At 38.2% G+C, this 15,753-nt stretch overlaps 1 protein-coding gene across 1 annotated transcript; it reads left to right on the top strand.

Moving 5' to 3' along the window:
• Positions 1-3,677: 3,677 nt before the first annotated feature.
• Positions 3,678-13,806, top strand: LOC121406874 (metabotropic glutamate receptor 3-like). The gene is made up of 14 exons (XM_041597745.1): positions 3,678-3,755; positions 4,330-4,551; positions 5,296-5,539; positions 5,873-6,076; positions 6,453-6,748; positions 6,957-7,202; positions 7,432-7,680; positions 8,287-8,467; positions 8,996-9,148; positions 9,305-9,511; positions 10,103-10,309; positions 11,051-11,289; positions 11,643-12,663; positions 13,638-13,806. The coding sequence occupies exons 1-14, from the start codon at positions 3,678-3,680 to the stop codon at positions 13,670-13,672; spliced, it is 3,582 nt and encodes a 1,193-aa protein (XP_041453679.1). The 3' UTR covers positions 13,673-13,806.
• The last annotated feature ends 1,947 nt before the right edge of the window (positions 13,807-15,753 follow it).

Below are 15,753 nucleotides of genomic sequence, written 5' to 3'. Positions count from 1 at the left end.
GCATATTTTCAATATCTTTTTACACTCTAATGAATATGTTGGTCTTGAACCGGTTGAAGACGACTTTATTGAATCAAAAAAGTGTCATTCAAAATCATTACTTTTGTATGTCCGTGATTCGACTGAGATCATGTTCCGATTATATACATGTACATGTATAATTTGTATTAATGTTGGTGATTCTAATGGTCCCTAATTTTTTTGGTAGAACTACCTGACAACGAACAACATCAATATCAATAACAACAAGCCCGCACCCTATGTGCCAACCGCCATCGATGCCGCCCATATCTACGTGGATGCCCTTCGAAGAGCGCATTCGGACAAGTGCGGATCCTCCACTCCTGGTATCTGTGACGTCATGAAGATGATGGGGTCGGGTGAATTCGTGGAGATGTACGTCAAGACGGCAGATTTTACCGGTGTCTCTGGAAGAAGGATAGCGTTTGATGAGAACGGGGATCCAGCCGTTCCCACCTTTGAGATTAGGCAACTACAGCTAGAGGGTGCTAGCCTAACGATCAAGAAGGTAGATCCTATTTCAGATTATGGTCAATGGTTTGAATTAACTTTGTACAATAAAAAATCCAAGTGGGAATACAATCTTCTTTTCAATGAACGAAACGTTATTTTACGGAAAGCAATATTTTATCATAATCGCAACTTCTCAATTTCTTCTAAAGCTTTATATTTTTCACAGAATATTGTTCACTTAAAATGAAGTATTCAAAATGTATGCATAGTGCCTACCCATATATTTTTAAATTAAGGAAATGTACTCATTCGATTTTATTTATAAGTAATCGCATATTTACATGAGCTCTGAACGATATTACGCGATCGTAATTATAAAGAGGACGTAAAACTTGCTCTTTTTATTCATGGACTCTGCGGCGTGCTGGAGCTATTCGTATATAGCCCTATAACCGCGAGCGATGATTACCGATGGGCTTACCGCACTTCATCAGGTGACTGAATTTTTACCAATTAGAGACAAGATTCTTAAAATGTGACATGTACGAAATACATGTAAAATACATTCACTTTTCTCTCGTTTTTGTCTCACCTGCGAAGCAAAGTGAGACTATAGGCGCCGCTTTTCCGACGGCGGCGGCGGCGGCGGCGGCGGCGTCAACATCAAATCTTAACCTGAGGTTAAGTTTTTGAAATGACGTCATAACTTAGAAAGTATATGGACCTAGTTAATAAAACTTGGCCATAATGTTAATCAAGTATTACTGAACATCCTATTAGAGTTTCATGTCACATGACCAAGGTCAAAGGTCATTTAGGGTCAATGAACTTAGACCATGTTGGAGGAATCAACATCGAAATCTTAACCTGAGGTTAAGTTTTTGAAATGTCATCATAACTTAGAAAATATATGGACCTAGTTCATGAAACTTGGACATAAGGTTAATCAAGTATCACTGAACATCCTGCATGAGTTTCACGTCACATGACCAAGGTCAAAGGTCATTTAGGGTCAATGAACTTTGGCCGAATTGGGGATATCTGTTGAATTCCCATCATAACTTTGAAAGTTTATGGATCTGATTCATGAAACTTGGACATGATAGTAATCAAGCATCACTGAAAATTTTGTGCAAGTTTCAGGTCTCATGATTAAGGTCAAAGGTCATTTAGGGTCAATGAACTTTGGCCGAATCGGGGTATTTGTTGAATTACCATCATAACTTTGAAAGTTTATTGGTCTAGTTCATTAAACTTGGACATTAGAGTAATCAAGTATCACTGAACATCCTGTGCGCATTTCAGGTCACATGACCAAGGTCAAAGGTCAATGAACTTTGGCCGAATTGGGTGTATCTGTTGAATTACCATCATAAATTTGAAAGTTTATGGATCTGATTCATGAAACTTGTACATAAGAGTAATCAAGTATCACTCAACATCCTGTTCGAGTTTCAGGTCACATGATCAAGGTCAAAGGTCATGTAAGGTCAATGAACTTTGGCCATGTTGGGGTTTTTTGTTGAATAACCATCATATCTCTGTAAGTTTATTGGTCTAGTTCATAAAAAGTGGACATAAGAGTAACCATGTATCACTGAACATCTTGTGCGAGTTAGAGTAGTATTCAAAGTCAGCACTGCTGCTATATTGAACCGCGTGATGCAGGTGAGACGGCCAGAGGCATTCCACTTGTTTGTTAGTTTGTTTTCACGTTCTCATAATAGTTTTACGTGTTCATTGTTCTACCACAGGTCGGTCAATGGACGGGACCAAGTACTTTGACTGTGACTGAAAATGAAATCAAGTTCTACTCTGAAAATGGAGAGACAAATACACCACCTATGTCGGCGTGTAGTTGCCAGTCATGTCCCGTGGTATATGATCACTACGACATTCTGAACATAGTTGGGATATTCCCCGTTCATGAATCAGGTGCGTTGGTAATTTAAGCCACTCGCCCTATTGACATCGCTTTGATATATTTAAAAAAGACTGAAGGCGACATTTGAAACTGTTTAGCCAAATCATGCTACATCTTTTCGATGCTGAATAATACCAATCCAATTTGATAAACTATTATGAACAATGATTTCCGTTCATGTTACGAGCAACAACGTGACTAAATCAATGCATTGGCATACTTATTATGTTGTTAAAACAATACATGATATGGTGTGAGTGTGCGAGTGTGTGTGTGTGGAATAAAAATTGAAAAGGTGTAATTTATGTCGCAAGGGCGTTCATGGCAAAACCTTTCAACCCTATCGTATAGCCAGTAGGAACATACCTACTATCATGTTCTCGTGTTACCTTGGTTACAGACTGCTCCACCCTGAGCCACCATCCGGGTATTGATCAAGCCGAGGCGATGCTTTGGGCCATGGATCAAGTCAACAAAGACTCCTCCCTCTTGCCAGGCATGCAGGTGATTCTCGATAGGACCACGTAGTAATTATCATCAATAACAGCATTTCTGACAAAACTGACTCTTAATCAATCAATTCGCAATGCATTAGAAGCTTAAAACAATTCCTTACAATTTATATTTATTACTAAAAAAAAATGATTTTTTTTTAAATGTCCAATTATGTTGTTAATTTGTCTGAGGCGATTTTGCCTTTTTATAGTTATATACTTCGGATGTTAAAAGGCGTTAAATTAATGTTTTATCCCCCACTGAAAAGAAGACGAATAATATATATTAGATATTATTAGATACGATTAATTAGATGATCTAGGTCACGTAACAAAAATATTAGCGACTAGTCGTACGCTTGATTTTTACGGTTGACTGCACATTGAAGTCAATGGAATCAACCGTAGCTAAGCTTTGTATTACGGCTCCGAATTACACTTCATGATATTTATTTTATTCTGCCTTACCTCCGTAATGCTTCTAATCCTGGACTTCTTATATTTTTCATTACGGTCCATCTATAATATAATATCACTTCACATCATTAATATTCGAAAGTGCCAGGACGATGACCATTTTTCTGCTAGTCTCATTTTCATTCATAAACATTTCATTCTGAACCAAAATTTAGCAAATCCTAACTCCACATTTCTTTCAGCTAAGACCAATGCTTGGTGAATCATGCAGCTCACCCGACCATGCAGCATCGGTCACGTACGACTTCGTGAGACAATTCACTCGCCAGCACAACCAGGCCTTTGGGCGTTATATGAACGGAGAGAATATGAGGAATGAATATATGGCCGGCGTCATCAGCCGTGTCGATGACGCTGAGACAATCGAGATTGACCAAGTCCTACAGGTATCGGGGTATTATACCATTATCGAGTTTATTTAAACAAAGATTATATTTTTGTGCAGTTACATACCTATATAGGTTACACTAAAGAATGCAATAGAATATTTGACATTCTGACTTTTTAAAGTTTTACAGGTATCTCGCTTCATATTGATTAGGCTTTGGTCAGAAAGCAAAGGAAAAGAAACAGACCCGTTGTCCAGAGCCTAGGACTCTGGACCTCCGCAGTCAATGCCAAAGCCGAGGGCATAATTACATAAATATTGTTCTTGAGGCAAGCCTTGAAGACCACCTCACTGAATTAAAAAAAATTGCAATTGACTTATTGTTTCCTTCTTATTTCTGGATCTTGTCCGAGGACCTAAAAGTCACCTAATCCGAAACCAAGGTCAAGGACTTCAGATCTCTGAGGCCATGGCCACATAACTCTCCTCCAAGCTGATCATGCTACTTTAAGACAGATTAGATTCATTGATACATGTATGTCGCATATCTTAATATCGAATGACACAAAAAGGAGGTATAAATATGGAAATAATAACGGATTTGCCAATATATTTTGAACAACCTTAAACAGCCCCTCGGTGTTCCCCATGTCAGTGACTCAGCCAGACTACCAGCCCTTAGCAACAAAGCAGACTTTCCTTATTTCTCGCGCCTTGTAGCACCAAGTTGTTCGATGGTTACAGCTATAGTGGCGTTCCTCAAGGAGCACGATCTCACCTACGTTCAAGTTTTACAGACACGTGATGGAATCTATAACACCACTGCGGCGAAATTCGTTGAAGAGGCTACAAAAGTAAGTGGAATGATGATGTTTTAATTTCAGTCCCAGCAGATGCATTTAACAAACTGACGCCCCTTCGATCGATACAGCGTCATTTTGATTTGGTGTCCTCGATGCGACTCTGACATCGGGAGAAATTTATAAAGAGGAAAAGTTGTTTATACAGGGATTGGAAACATAATTAATGTCCGAAACATGTTTTCTCATTGTTTCAGTTATCATTTTACTACTACTTAAACAACTTATAAGAAATAAAAAAAAAATACAATTTAGAATCACATGAAAATCAACTACTCAACTTAATTGCGATCAATCTCGGCATGATTATATGGTTAGAATCTATGACAACAGTTTGTAAGAGGAGCGGCGTGCATTTGAAAATGAATGTTTTTGTAAAAATCTCGCTTCAATCAAAAATTTCTCAGTAGACTTGATAATCTCTGGCGTATAGATGAGAGGGGGGGGGGGGGGCTCCCCCTTTTTTTATGACCAAGAAAAAAAAGAGGAAAGAAAAGTGAGGGAAAGAGAGAAGGGTGAATTATGATATCATTTCCTGAATGTTACATGTATGCCAAAATGTATCACCAAATTTGATTTTTATAATAAAAATGTAGAATTTTTTGCTCGCTCGAAACTTTTTTACAAATCTTATGCAATACGTCATATCTAGCCCCTCATTCTTGTTTGGTCATTACGCCACTGTCTATTATAAAGATGGCGACCTAATTCTTTCGAATGGCTTTATGTTTTTTTTAGAATGCTATCTGCGTTGCTCAAACTATCACATTTGAGCCAAACACAGACTTCAACGGGGTCGTCGGTCGCCTTCTCGCCAAGCCTTCCGCCGACGTCGTCATCACCTTTGCGAATAATGATGAAACGCAGTTCTTGTTCAGTGCCTTGGAGCGACGTGATCTTCCTGGAGAGTTCCTACAGATGATTTATGCATTCACGGCGGACACCAACTACCTTGAGAGTTCGAACAGAGATATTCATACCGGTATGGTGTAAAAAAAAAAAAAATAACAAGACACTGACTTTTGATCTATTTAGTGCTTGTACCTGATATAATTCTCATTAATCTGAGTGAAAATGCACTAAAAAGAAAACATGCAAAATTGATTTATAACTCGAATGTCAACCTAGGATAGTTTTAGCTAATCTTAATTTAAACACCGCATATTTCACCTTATGATGGGGAAAGAGCTAAAATTCATTATTTTGAGAACGTGATTAAACTAGGAAAAGATATGAAGCATGAGAAGAATAAAATTGTTTTCATGCACAATGCTTAGTTTTAACTTTTCTGCGTACATTTTCCATTTTTCTTTAGATTCCATTACTCTGAGGCGTAAGTCGACTCCTGTAGATGATTTCGTTGATCACTTCATTTCTTTGACACCCCAATCAACAATGGAAGGAGGACTCTTTGCTGATTCAGTTCACAACACGTGGTTTGCTGAATATTGGATGAATAAGTTCCAATGTCAGTTGGGTGGTGCAGTCATGCCTCAACTGTTCACCACTCCGTGCTCGGGTATGCTGGTATTTTACTCTAACTTTTAGGGTTATCCTGATTCCAGTATAATTTCAGTCACACTATTCTTACTACCAGTAATCGATTCATATATCATTATGCATATGATCAAATGAGAATATTAATGACCCCTTAGCGAAGGAGCGGAAGTCGTCGTTCTACGCAATAACGATCTAAAGACTCAAAAGCTACGAATTTCTTAAATCAGAAGCCGAAAAAAATACAATCATGCAAAAGTTTCAAAGTATGTCGAAGACAAAACCCCTTATTATCGACGATAACCTAATGTTGGAAATGATTAGGCACATTCAAAGTCTTTTAGCCTGTTTTTTTTTTGAGGTAATAAACTATCCATAACATCGCGATTTCTCACCAGGTCAAGAATCTCTTACACGAAGAGATGTTTACACCGCAGAAGGCGTCATTAACGCAGTTTACGTGTACGCTCATGCCCTCACCAACCTCCATCGTAACAAATGCCCTGGACCATACTCAGCGGGGATTTGTGATAATATGCTTACCACATCACCTCTGGAATGGGCTAGGTACATCCGACAAGTCAGCTTCTTGAGCAGATCTGGCAGTATGGCCCAAGTGTCCTTTGACGAGAATGGCAATGCACCAAGTGCTTTCAACATACTGGCATTGGATCATTATTTGGACAATAAAGTGGTAAGAATTTGTTATCAAGTGTAACACTCGATAAAATCCTCAATAGTAAATTTGTCGGTTTGGAGGCATTTTCTTGACTGCCTTGATGATTGCAAAATTTCTTTAAATATCGCTAGCAAAAATTTCCGAAATGTCATTCCCTATAACATTCTTGCCTCATAACACCATGTATGACCAATAACACAATATATTTACTTTCGTTATGTAGCTTGGTACTTTCGAAGATGACACCGGACTTGTTACAGTCGATAACCGATTCGCTGTTGGCAGCGGCAAAGAGTCGACATGCAGAGGAGCTTGTTACGAATGCTCCGACTCCACGGAGCGTGGTGGGACGTATCTTCGTATTCCAGGAGACTTTGACATTACCGCTGTTCTTTGGTTGAGTGAGGAGGGTGATGGCGCTAATCTGACATGCGGAGCGACACGTCCGCAAGAAACTATGGCCATTGAGGTGATAATATAATTTTTATTTGTAAGCATCACATCTTTAAATCTAAAATGAAGCTTCGAATATATATTCACTTTGCCAGAGAACTTTCGTCTCTTATATATTGAAAACGTTTCATATTTCCAGGTCAGTATCTGTTTGTTTCCATTTCATGGTGTTCAGTTTTCTTAGGTTACAAATTATATTACACAGTTAATGCAATAGTACCGCAACTAATCGATATCATACACAGATCATCAAACATGCCTTGGAGGAAATCAACAATAGCACCCTCATTCTTCCGGATCTTAAACTCGGTCTGACAGTGGTAGACTCGTGCGGACAGTTCTTGGTGACTGCTCGCCAGCTCACATCCTTGATAGGTCGAACAGCGTCCAACTTGCCCCCTACTGGACCCATGATGGGTGTTCTTGGTCCAGTAAGAGAGTATCTACAAGGTCATGTTGCTAGTGACGTCACTTCACCTTTCTATATTCCGACAGTAAGTGCTTCCGTGGGTCATGTCATTTGTGAAAGTTACTCCATTGTGACAGGGGTGGATGAGGATATCAGTACTCCGTCTCATTGTAAATCTTTTAGGTCTTTTGATAAGGGATAAAGCTACCTACTTAAGGTAGGGCCGGCACTAGGATGACTTTGTTAGGGGATGGAGGGGGGGGGGGCTTGGCAAGAAGACCTAAATATGACGTCATTTTTTTCTTCTCCGAATTGAATTAGACTTCTATCGGTATTGGCCCAGGCCCCATCTTCCTTCTTTCTTCGCTTTTCTCCCTCCTTTTTCTCTTTCCCACTGTTTCACTAGTGAAATATCATATGGGTGCCTGCCCCTGCCCTTGCCCCTGACCTTTCGGTAAATTTCGATTAATGATGGTCCTTATAAGGTTAATTCAATCTCATAAAATGTTTCATAAACCCTCCAACCATTTTAAGAACAAAAAAATGACTTTTGTCAAGGTAAGCATTCAGAGAAAGAAAGGTGGCTATTTAATGTGAGAAAATGATGAAAGAATGATGATGATAATTAATTAAAAATATCTTTTTGTAAACCTTTTAGTGATTCCGAAATATTTTGGATTTCAAACCCTAGATTGGTTTTACGCCAGCTAGTCCTTCTGTGTTCAGCGACGAGGGACCATATCCGGCATCATCTCTGCTCAGCACCGCGCCAGCTTACGATAACGAAGCCCTGGCTGTCGTGGACATACTTAAATATAAAGGATGGCATCACGTGATCTTTGTCTATTCACATTCCTACTACGGCCACGCAGGTATGATCTAATGATATTTCCAATGTTCATTAAATGATATTCTGAAAATAGCACAATTTATAATCTAGTACAAAACACCCTGCAATAATTGGAAGGAATTTCGATACGGGGGAAACCAAAAATGTAATGAAATATCAGTTTGAAATCGTTTTCACAAATAAGTCTTTTTTTATAAATATATATTGCTTTGACCTGTTGCTTCGGCCATTTTTACCTCATGTGTGATAAACTATATACACAAGAAACCTGTTTACATTAATAACAGGTATTATTTTGCCAAATCAATGGATTTTTGTTATCACGCCTTATTCCGAACTGTGATTGATACAGTTGTGTAAATGAATTATGTAAATGAATATATGTAATCCTTAATAATCAAACCGCAATAATATTGATTTATGGTTTACAGGAACACGATATTTAGATGAAAGTAAAAATCAGGCTGACGATATTAGCCAAGACGAACATAGTTTTGGAAATAACAATATCAATTCACTAAAACATGTTACAAATTATTTCTACTCACAGGCAATGATTCTTTCAACAAGGCTGCAAGAGCTAGTGGTATCTGTGTTCGTGATAGTATTGGAATCGACCTAGACTCACCACAGAGTGTTCACAACGACATCGTCCAGATGATCAGGGATTATGGAATCACCGTCGTCGTCGCTTTCGTCGAAAGTACGTTAGCATTTAAATTCTGATATAGTTCAACAAAACATGATGATATTTCATTTTTGTGTAGAAAACTTTAAATGTTAAATAAAATTTGGAGTGTAGGTTAGTGCTTTCGGGTGACAATACCACCGTCTCTTTTCTTTAATGTCTCATCGCCAGGTACTGATGCCCGCAACCTCCTGACTGCTGAGATGGAATCTTCACAGGGACCTAGTGATAAGATCACGTGGGTGGGTTCCGATAAATGGTTCACTGATCCTGATGTTGACGTCACAGCTGGACTAGAAAGGGTCGCCCGTGGTGCCATAGTTGTCACCAACTACATAGTTGATTACAGCCGGCTCAAGGAACATCTTTCTAATCTAGGTAAATGCCAATATGTTTAAATTAGACATACTGTACATACATACACACGTACATACATACATGCACATTTTTTTTTCATTTTTTTTTCTAATGAGTGTAAGATGAACGATTATCATTATTTGATATCTTTTAGGATATATCAAAGAAAATAATTGAGATATTGCCACCAAACCCTAAATACAAGTCCTTTGTAACTCCTAAAAATACTCGTTTATATATGGTATTGTTTATCAGTACTTGCAATTGACATGAATGGTTAATTTTTAAAACAGAGAATCACTTCGGTATGTCCCACATAAAGAAATATAAGCGTACTCGGAGCTGGTAACTAGCAAGCAAACAGTACATGCTCGATATAAAATGCATGATTATTTCTCTGCACGTCTATTACAAGCTTATTAACCTAGTTAGTCACTAGTAAGCTGCTAGATTGAAATTTCTGTGAGGGTTCTTGTTTGTGGCCTATTATTGAATGTCAAAATGGTCTCCTCATTGTATTACAAGTGAAAAGATATGATCCCATCTCATCACCTTAAATATTTATCGTTTCCGAATACTCCTTAAAAAACTTTTGATTCTCAATCGATTCAGAACTGGTCAAAGAGACAAATGAAAACCACTGGCTTCGTAATTACGTCACTCATGAATTGACCAATGGCTGCACTTCTTCAGAATGCATCGAATCTGTCGACCTCGGGAAACAGGGTGTTATTCCTTCTTATGCTCCAACTCTAATCAACGCGGTTCATGTTCTCGCACAGGCCATTCACAACAAGATTCAGATTCTATGTGGAAACGGTAGGCATCTCTAATGGCGGGGAATTATTCTTAAATATTTTAGGAGTGCTGTATTAATGACACAAAAAATCAATACCTGGGATTTCCAAGGTGAATGCCAAAAGATTTTGATCAACTTTCTGTTTTGGAACCCATATGGTCCAGGAACTATCAATGATAATGTAACCATTGTCTAGGCTTGGTGTTTTTTTTCATCCAATGTTCTCAATTATTTGACGTTGGCTGATTTCGTAAAATTTCGTTACTTCATATTTTTCGTATATTCGTGATTTAGGCAAGAAATGCATCATAAAAATAAGGAAAAAAATGAATCATCATGATTGCCTACAGTCATGATTTCCTAAAAGCAATATGTCCCGGTATTCACAATACTGGTTTCATTATCTTCATCATCATGATAAATAATGACGATACAATTTTCACAAAGCAATACGGAGAGTATAAACTTCTTGATACGTCCGCCTCATTTATTGAACGCGTGGCTACTCTGTGTGTCATGTGTTTGGATGAAATGAAAACGTCTACCTCCCTAAGAAAATGAAAAATACTGAAGTTTCGCAATGAACAGAATTATGTGTAATGGACATGTGTGTCAGTGGCACCGGGGACGTTTGGTCAAAGGTCTGGATGGGCGAGCTATTATCTGTTAACAATGGTTCGACCCTCCAACATGAAAACACTTTCAGTATCTTTATGACCATCTACCCGTCAATTTATTATTTCGGTTTCATTTTTTTCCAGGTGAATTTGTTGGTCATGAGTACAAGCGGTCCGACTACCCCCACCTAATCAATGTCTCCGTTCCTCTATGCCCTGAATTCTTCGATGCATCATGGCAAGATCTCCTGCATGCCGTCAAAGATGTCTATGTCTTTGAAGGGGCAGGACGACGTCCTTTCTGGTTTGAGAACCGTCAGGGTCCTGCTGAGTATTCTATTATCAACTTTCAGGGTGAAGGGTCTTCTGGACGCTTCGAGACGGTAAGAATAAAAACATTTTCTAAAGTTAAAGCAAGGTTATCTCCAGAAATGTCGAGCAAAAAGGAAAGTTTTGTATCAAATTCTCGGCTATCAACAATTATGGATATGTCACATAAGAAATTACCCAAACAACGAAGTTTGTTCCCTAAGATGTTTGAACAGAGGAATCAGAGCTCAATTCTTGATAATAAAACCCGTTTAAAGATTGAAAATGGTATGTATATAAAGTCGATAGATTTAAAGTTGATGAATCGTGTTTTATGTAGGTGGTATCTTATAACATTGCAGCAAAGCTTATGTCCTGTCTTTAGATAATTAAGAATCAAGAATTCATGTTTTTTTTTTTATTTCAGATTGGTGAGTGGATGAGTGGAGAACTGACCATGGAAGATGACATGACCTACCTCTACAATGAAGCCGCTAATCAACCCATCAGTGCTCCAGCTGAATGCCCTTCTGTTCTTGCTGAATGTCCTACAAGGGTACCAGAAGACCAACCTTCTGGATGGGCATGGAATACCAACATGGAGTCCTGGAGCATCATTGTGTTGATTGTAACTACTATTGTCGGATTTCTTTGTTTAGCTACCATTGTTGTCATCGTTGGGCGACGTGACTCAGCTGTGATCAAGAGTTCTAATCCATTCCTGGTGTCCATGTTGGCCATAGGAATCATCCTCATGTACCTCAACAATATCTGGTACATGGTGTCCCCTGTTGAGTCCGCGTGCGGTATCCAACGTTGGATGACCAGTTTTTCATATTCAGTTGTCTACGCTGTCCTAGTTACCAAGACAATTTGCGCCAGCTTCCTGGCCCGTAACGATAGCGCCACCAAGTCCATCCTTAAAAGCTTTCCCATGCACATTGTGCTGTTCTGCGTGTTGCTTGGTGCCGAAGTCATCCTTGTGACTGAATGGCTGATCCTCGATGCTCCCGCCGTTGATGCAGCCTATGAAGTTAACCGATTCGGATGTGAGATATTTGTGGGTCAGACCTGTAACCATGACAATACCAGCATCATTGCTTCGATGATATACGTGTACATCCTCGTCTTGACGACCTTTGTCATGTCACTCTTCTCGTCCAACCGTCTCCGAGGAATGGCTAAGAAGGAGAACAAATTCCACCTCCTGACAAGTCTCCTCAGTATCTGTTTCCTTGTGTCTTGGCTCTGTTGCTACACTCTCCTCCCTCAGAAGAACTACCAGACACCGGCCATTCTCATCGGAATCACTGTGGATGCTACTGCCATTTTCCTCTGCAACGTCGTACCCAAGATGATGCTCTTCTTCAATGGGGATGAAGATGACATGTCTGAGGCATCGGATGTCACCGAGACCTACAAGGAAAAGTCGGGCTTCGAGAACAAAGGTACAGCTTTCCAATCCTCATTTTGGCTTTTGTTATGGGATTCAATTTTATACGTGAGTGTTAAGTTATAATCAAATTTCTTTCCCTGGTATTTTCCAGTGTCTCGATTATGTTTACGTGCAATTAACCCTGTTCTTGGACTTGGACGTCTACTCCTTACCTTGGTCATGGCCTAGGAGTTCTTGGGTCATTGACCTTGGTCCCTTTACTTTGCCATGGACCTCGTACACTCTGCCCTCTGCTGTAGACGTGGCTCGGTTTTCCAGGCATGCATGCGCTCATGCTGGTTACATATTATGAATACTCATATGATGAACAACTTGCCAACTTGATCTGGAGGGTCTTAGTACCAAACTTGTGGATTGCAGAGTTCATTTCTTTGTCCATGGTTAAAACTTAAAAAAATATTACAATGGTAGTTGCTAACGGATTTAATGACATTTGCTCCGGCGACAGTTGCTCCGATATAAATCTGCGCGTTAAGCCAAATTATCATTCAACACGTTATCATCCCTAATCCTTATCTTTCACATTATTCTGAAGCAAAAAAACTCTATTACAATCATAACTCTAAGCGTATTCCCTCTTAGATATTATTACCTGAGAAAATGTCACAGGAGCACATGTCGTGTCACTTGCCAATATTGGTAGGGTTACAGTCTATGCATTGGGGTTCAGAATATTTAAAAGGATTTTTAAATTCAAGTTTGTGAGAGAAGAGTGACAGTACTGTGTATCACCTTCCACAGGAAAGGCGCAATCATATAGAATAATCAAGAGTGCTACTTTAAACATCATTTACATAAATTACTCTTTACACTATCGGAATGAATACACGACACGCGTCTGTCACTCATGAAATATTAAACTCTGCAATTCAGTTACTGTGTATTCATAACATTTGCATTAATTTACCTGCAATAAAAGTTTATTAGAACTTAAACGAAATTTCAATTATTTTATTTTCTCTACAGGAATAGACGAGTCTGATGACCAGACCCCGCCATAGGCAAGTGCCACCCCTCCGAATTCGTTTCGAAGGTCTAAATCGCTACATCTCCGAGTTCCCTCTCTCCATTAGCCACGCTATTATTTCTTTCCAAAGTACTCATGCTTTCTTGCTACTTCTGCATATCTGCTATTCTCAATAATGATCAAGGTGTTACATACTTATATTCCCAAAACATATTACAACAATCTCTTGTAATTTGTGTATTGAAATATGAAAGAAATTCAGTTGTGCCGATTATCTCATCACATGAATTAAAATTGTGATAGTTTTATTAGTAATTATACTTTATCTTAAATTATGTAAAACAGTGTACTATGCTGAAGTCAATCTTTGATTCAATACAGGACAAAAATGTATTATATATGCAATGTTTAGTACACATTATCACCGTATCCTTAGAAGTAATATTCAACTATGTTATGAAAAATAACTCTTAACCGAGTATTAACAATCGAGATTTGTCTTCTCAAGTAGGATTCACTTTAATTCAATGAATCAATCAAGTTTTACCTGTGCAACATCGAATAATATCTTCTTCTAATTTGCACTTATATGTTTATAGTTTTGTTTTTTCTTACAAAATTAATCATGAACTGAAGAATTACATTACATGAAAGATTGCGTGTATAGATTTATTAAAGAGCGTTTGATTCAATGAAAAAATAAACTACGCAAACATACTGTATGGTGTAATTATTGCATGTAATTGATGGGGAAAAAAGATGTAGAATGAAAATTTGAATATCATTAAAAAAAAATCTACTTTCGTATATGAACTTCTGATTATCAAAATATATTTACCATACATGTATTACGCGTTTGTACTTTTTGGTAAAATGAAATGGAATAATGAAAATGATGTATAGAATAATGATGGTGAACTTTAATATGGGAGTACGTTTTTTGTTTGCATTTTACTACATTATATATTTCACTTACCCTCATTACATTTATGTTTTTCTGTTAAAAAAAATTGTTACTCTTAGCGCATATTGTATACTTTATTTAATCATTGATATTAATTGATTTCTTTTGCTGAGGAAGAAGGATTTGTAAGTACAATTAAGAGGAAAGATTGAAATCTTTCAAATCATTTTCAATCGTAATATCTTATATGAACTTAACATATCACTGTGCGATGGACATTGTACGGGATGTTGTACCATATTTTGGTAAAATGTAATAAACTTGGTGGAAGGTTATGATTTACTTATACAACTATTTAGTCCATATTTCCTTCGTCTGTATTTTCATTATATAATCGGGAATTTCACAAGGAGTCAGGTCGGACCAAGTTGCGTTAAATTTGGAAGAACATTTTTTATTGGTTTCTTCTCAGTGTACTGAGCAAAATGATCTTGATAGGCCGTTTCATTCAGCGATTAATCGCTAGCCTTTGTATTACGGGGGCCATGTATCATGTACCATGTTGTGAAGTGATGATCAAATTTAGAGACAATGAGGAGAAAATTTAGAGACAATAAAGGAGCTTTCGTTTTGGATGACGAGGGCATGAGAAAATAAGAGACATAAAAAGAAATGGAGAGACGGGGGGCAGATGGGAGGGAGAGAGGTAGGGAGATCGAGAGAGGGGAAATGGGTGAGGGAATAGTTGAAGGAGCAAAATGTGTGGAGAGGGAGAGAAGGACAAAGATGGAGAAGGGAAGGAGAGGGAGGAGGAGATAAAGCGAAAGGAACCAAACACATTTCACTCCTCGGGTGCGTTTCAGATAAAGTTGTTCGTAAGTTCAAGGGATGGTTCGGGCTGAAAATATTGAGATCTAAATAAATAGAGTGAAATTCACAAAGCAAATTGCTGAAAATTTCATCAAATTCGGATAACAAATAACGAAGAAGATTTTGTGAAAATCTGCAGTAAAATAATGTGTGTTTTCAATCCTCCTCCCCACCCCGCTGCGTATGATCTTAAATAAAGAAAAATGAATTCTCTACCCACTCACATGACTCATGAAAATTAGGATTATTTTTACAAGTTTTTTTCATTCATCATGCACTTGCAGAAGGAGCAGAACTGCGCTATATAAAGAAACCGGGCTCTCGTCAGGTATGAAAAGAGT

The sequence above is a fragment of the Lytechinus variegatus genome, chromosome 2 (genome assembly GCF_018143015.1).
Source record: "Lytechinus variegatus isolate NC3 chromosome 2, Lvar_3.0, whole genome shotgun sequence".
Taxonomy (NCBI): Eukaryota; Metazoa; Echinodermata; class Echinoidea; order Temnopleuroida; family Toxopneustidae; genus Lytechinus; species Lytechinus variegatus.
This window is presented reverse-complemented; position numbering and strand designations above follow the sequence as displayed.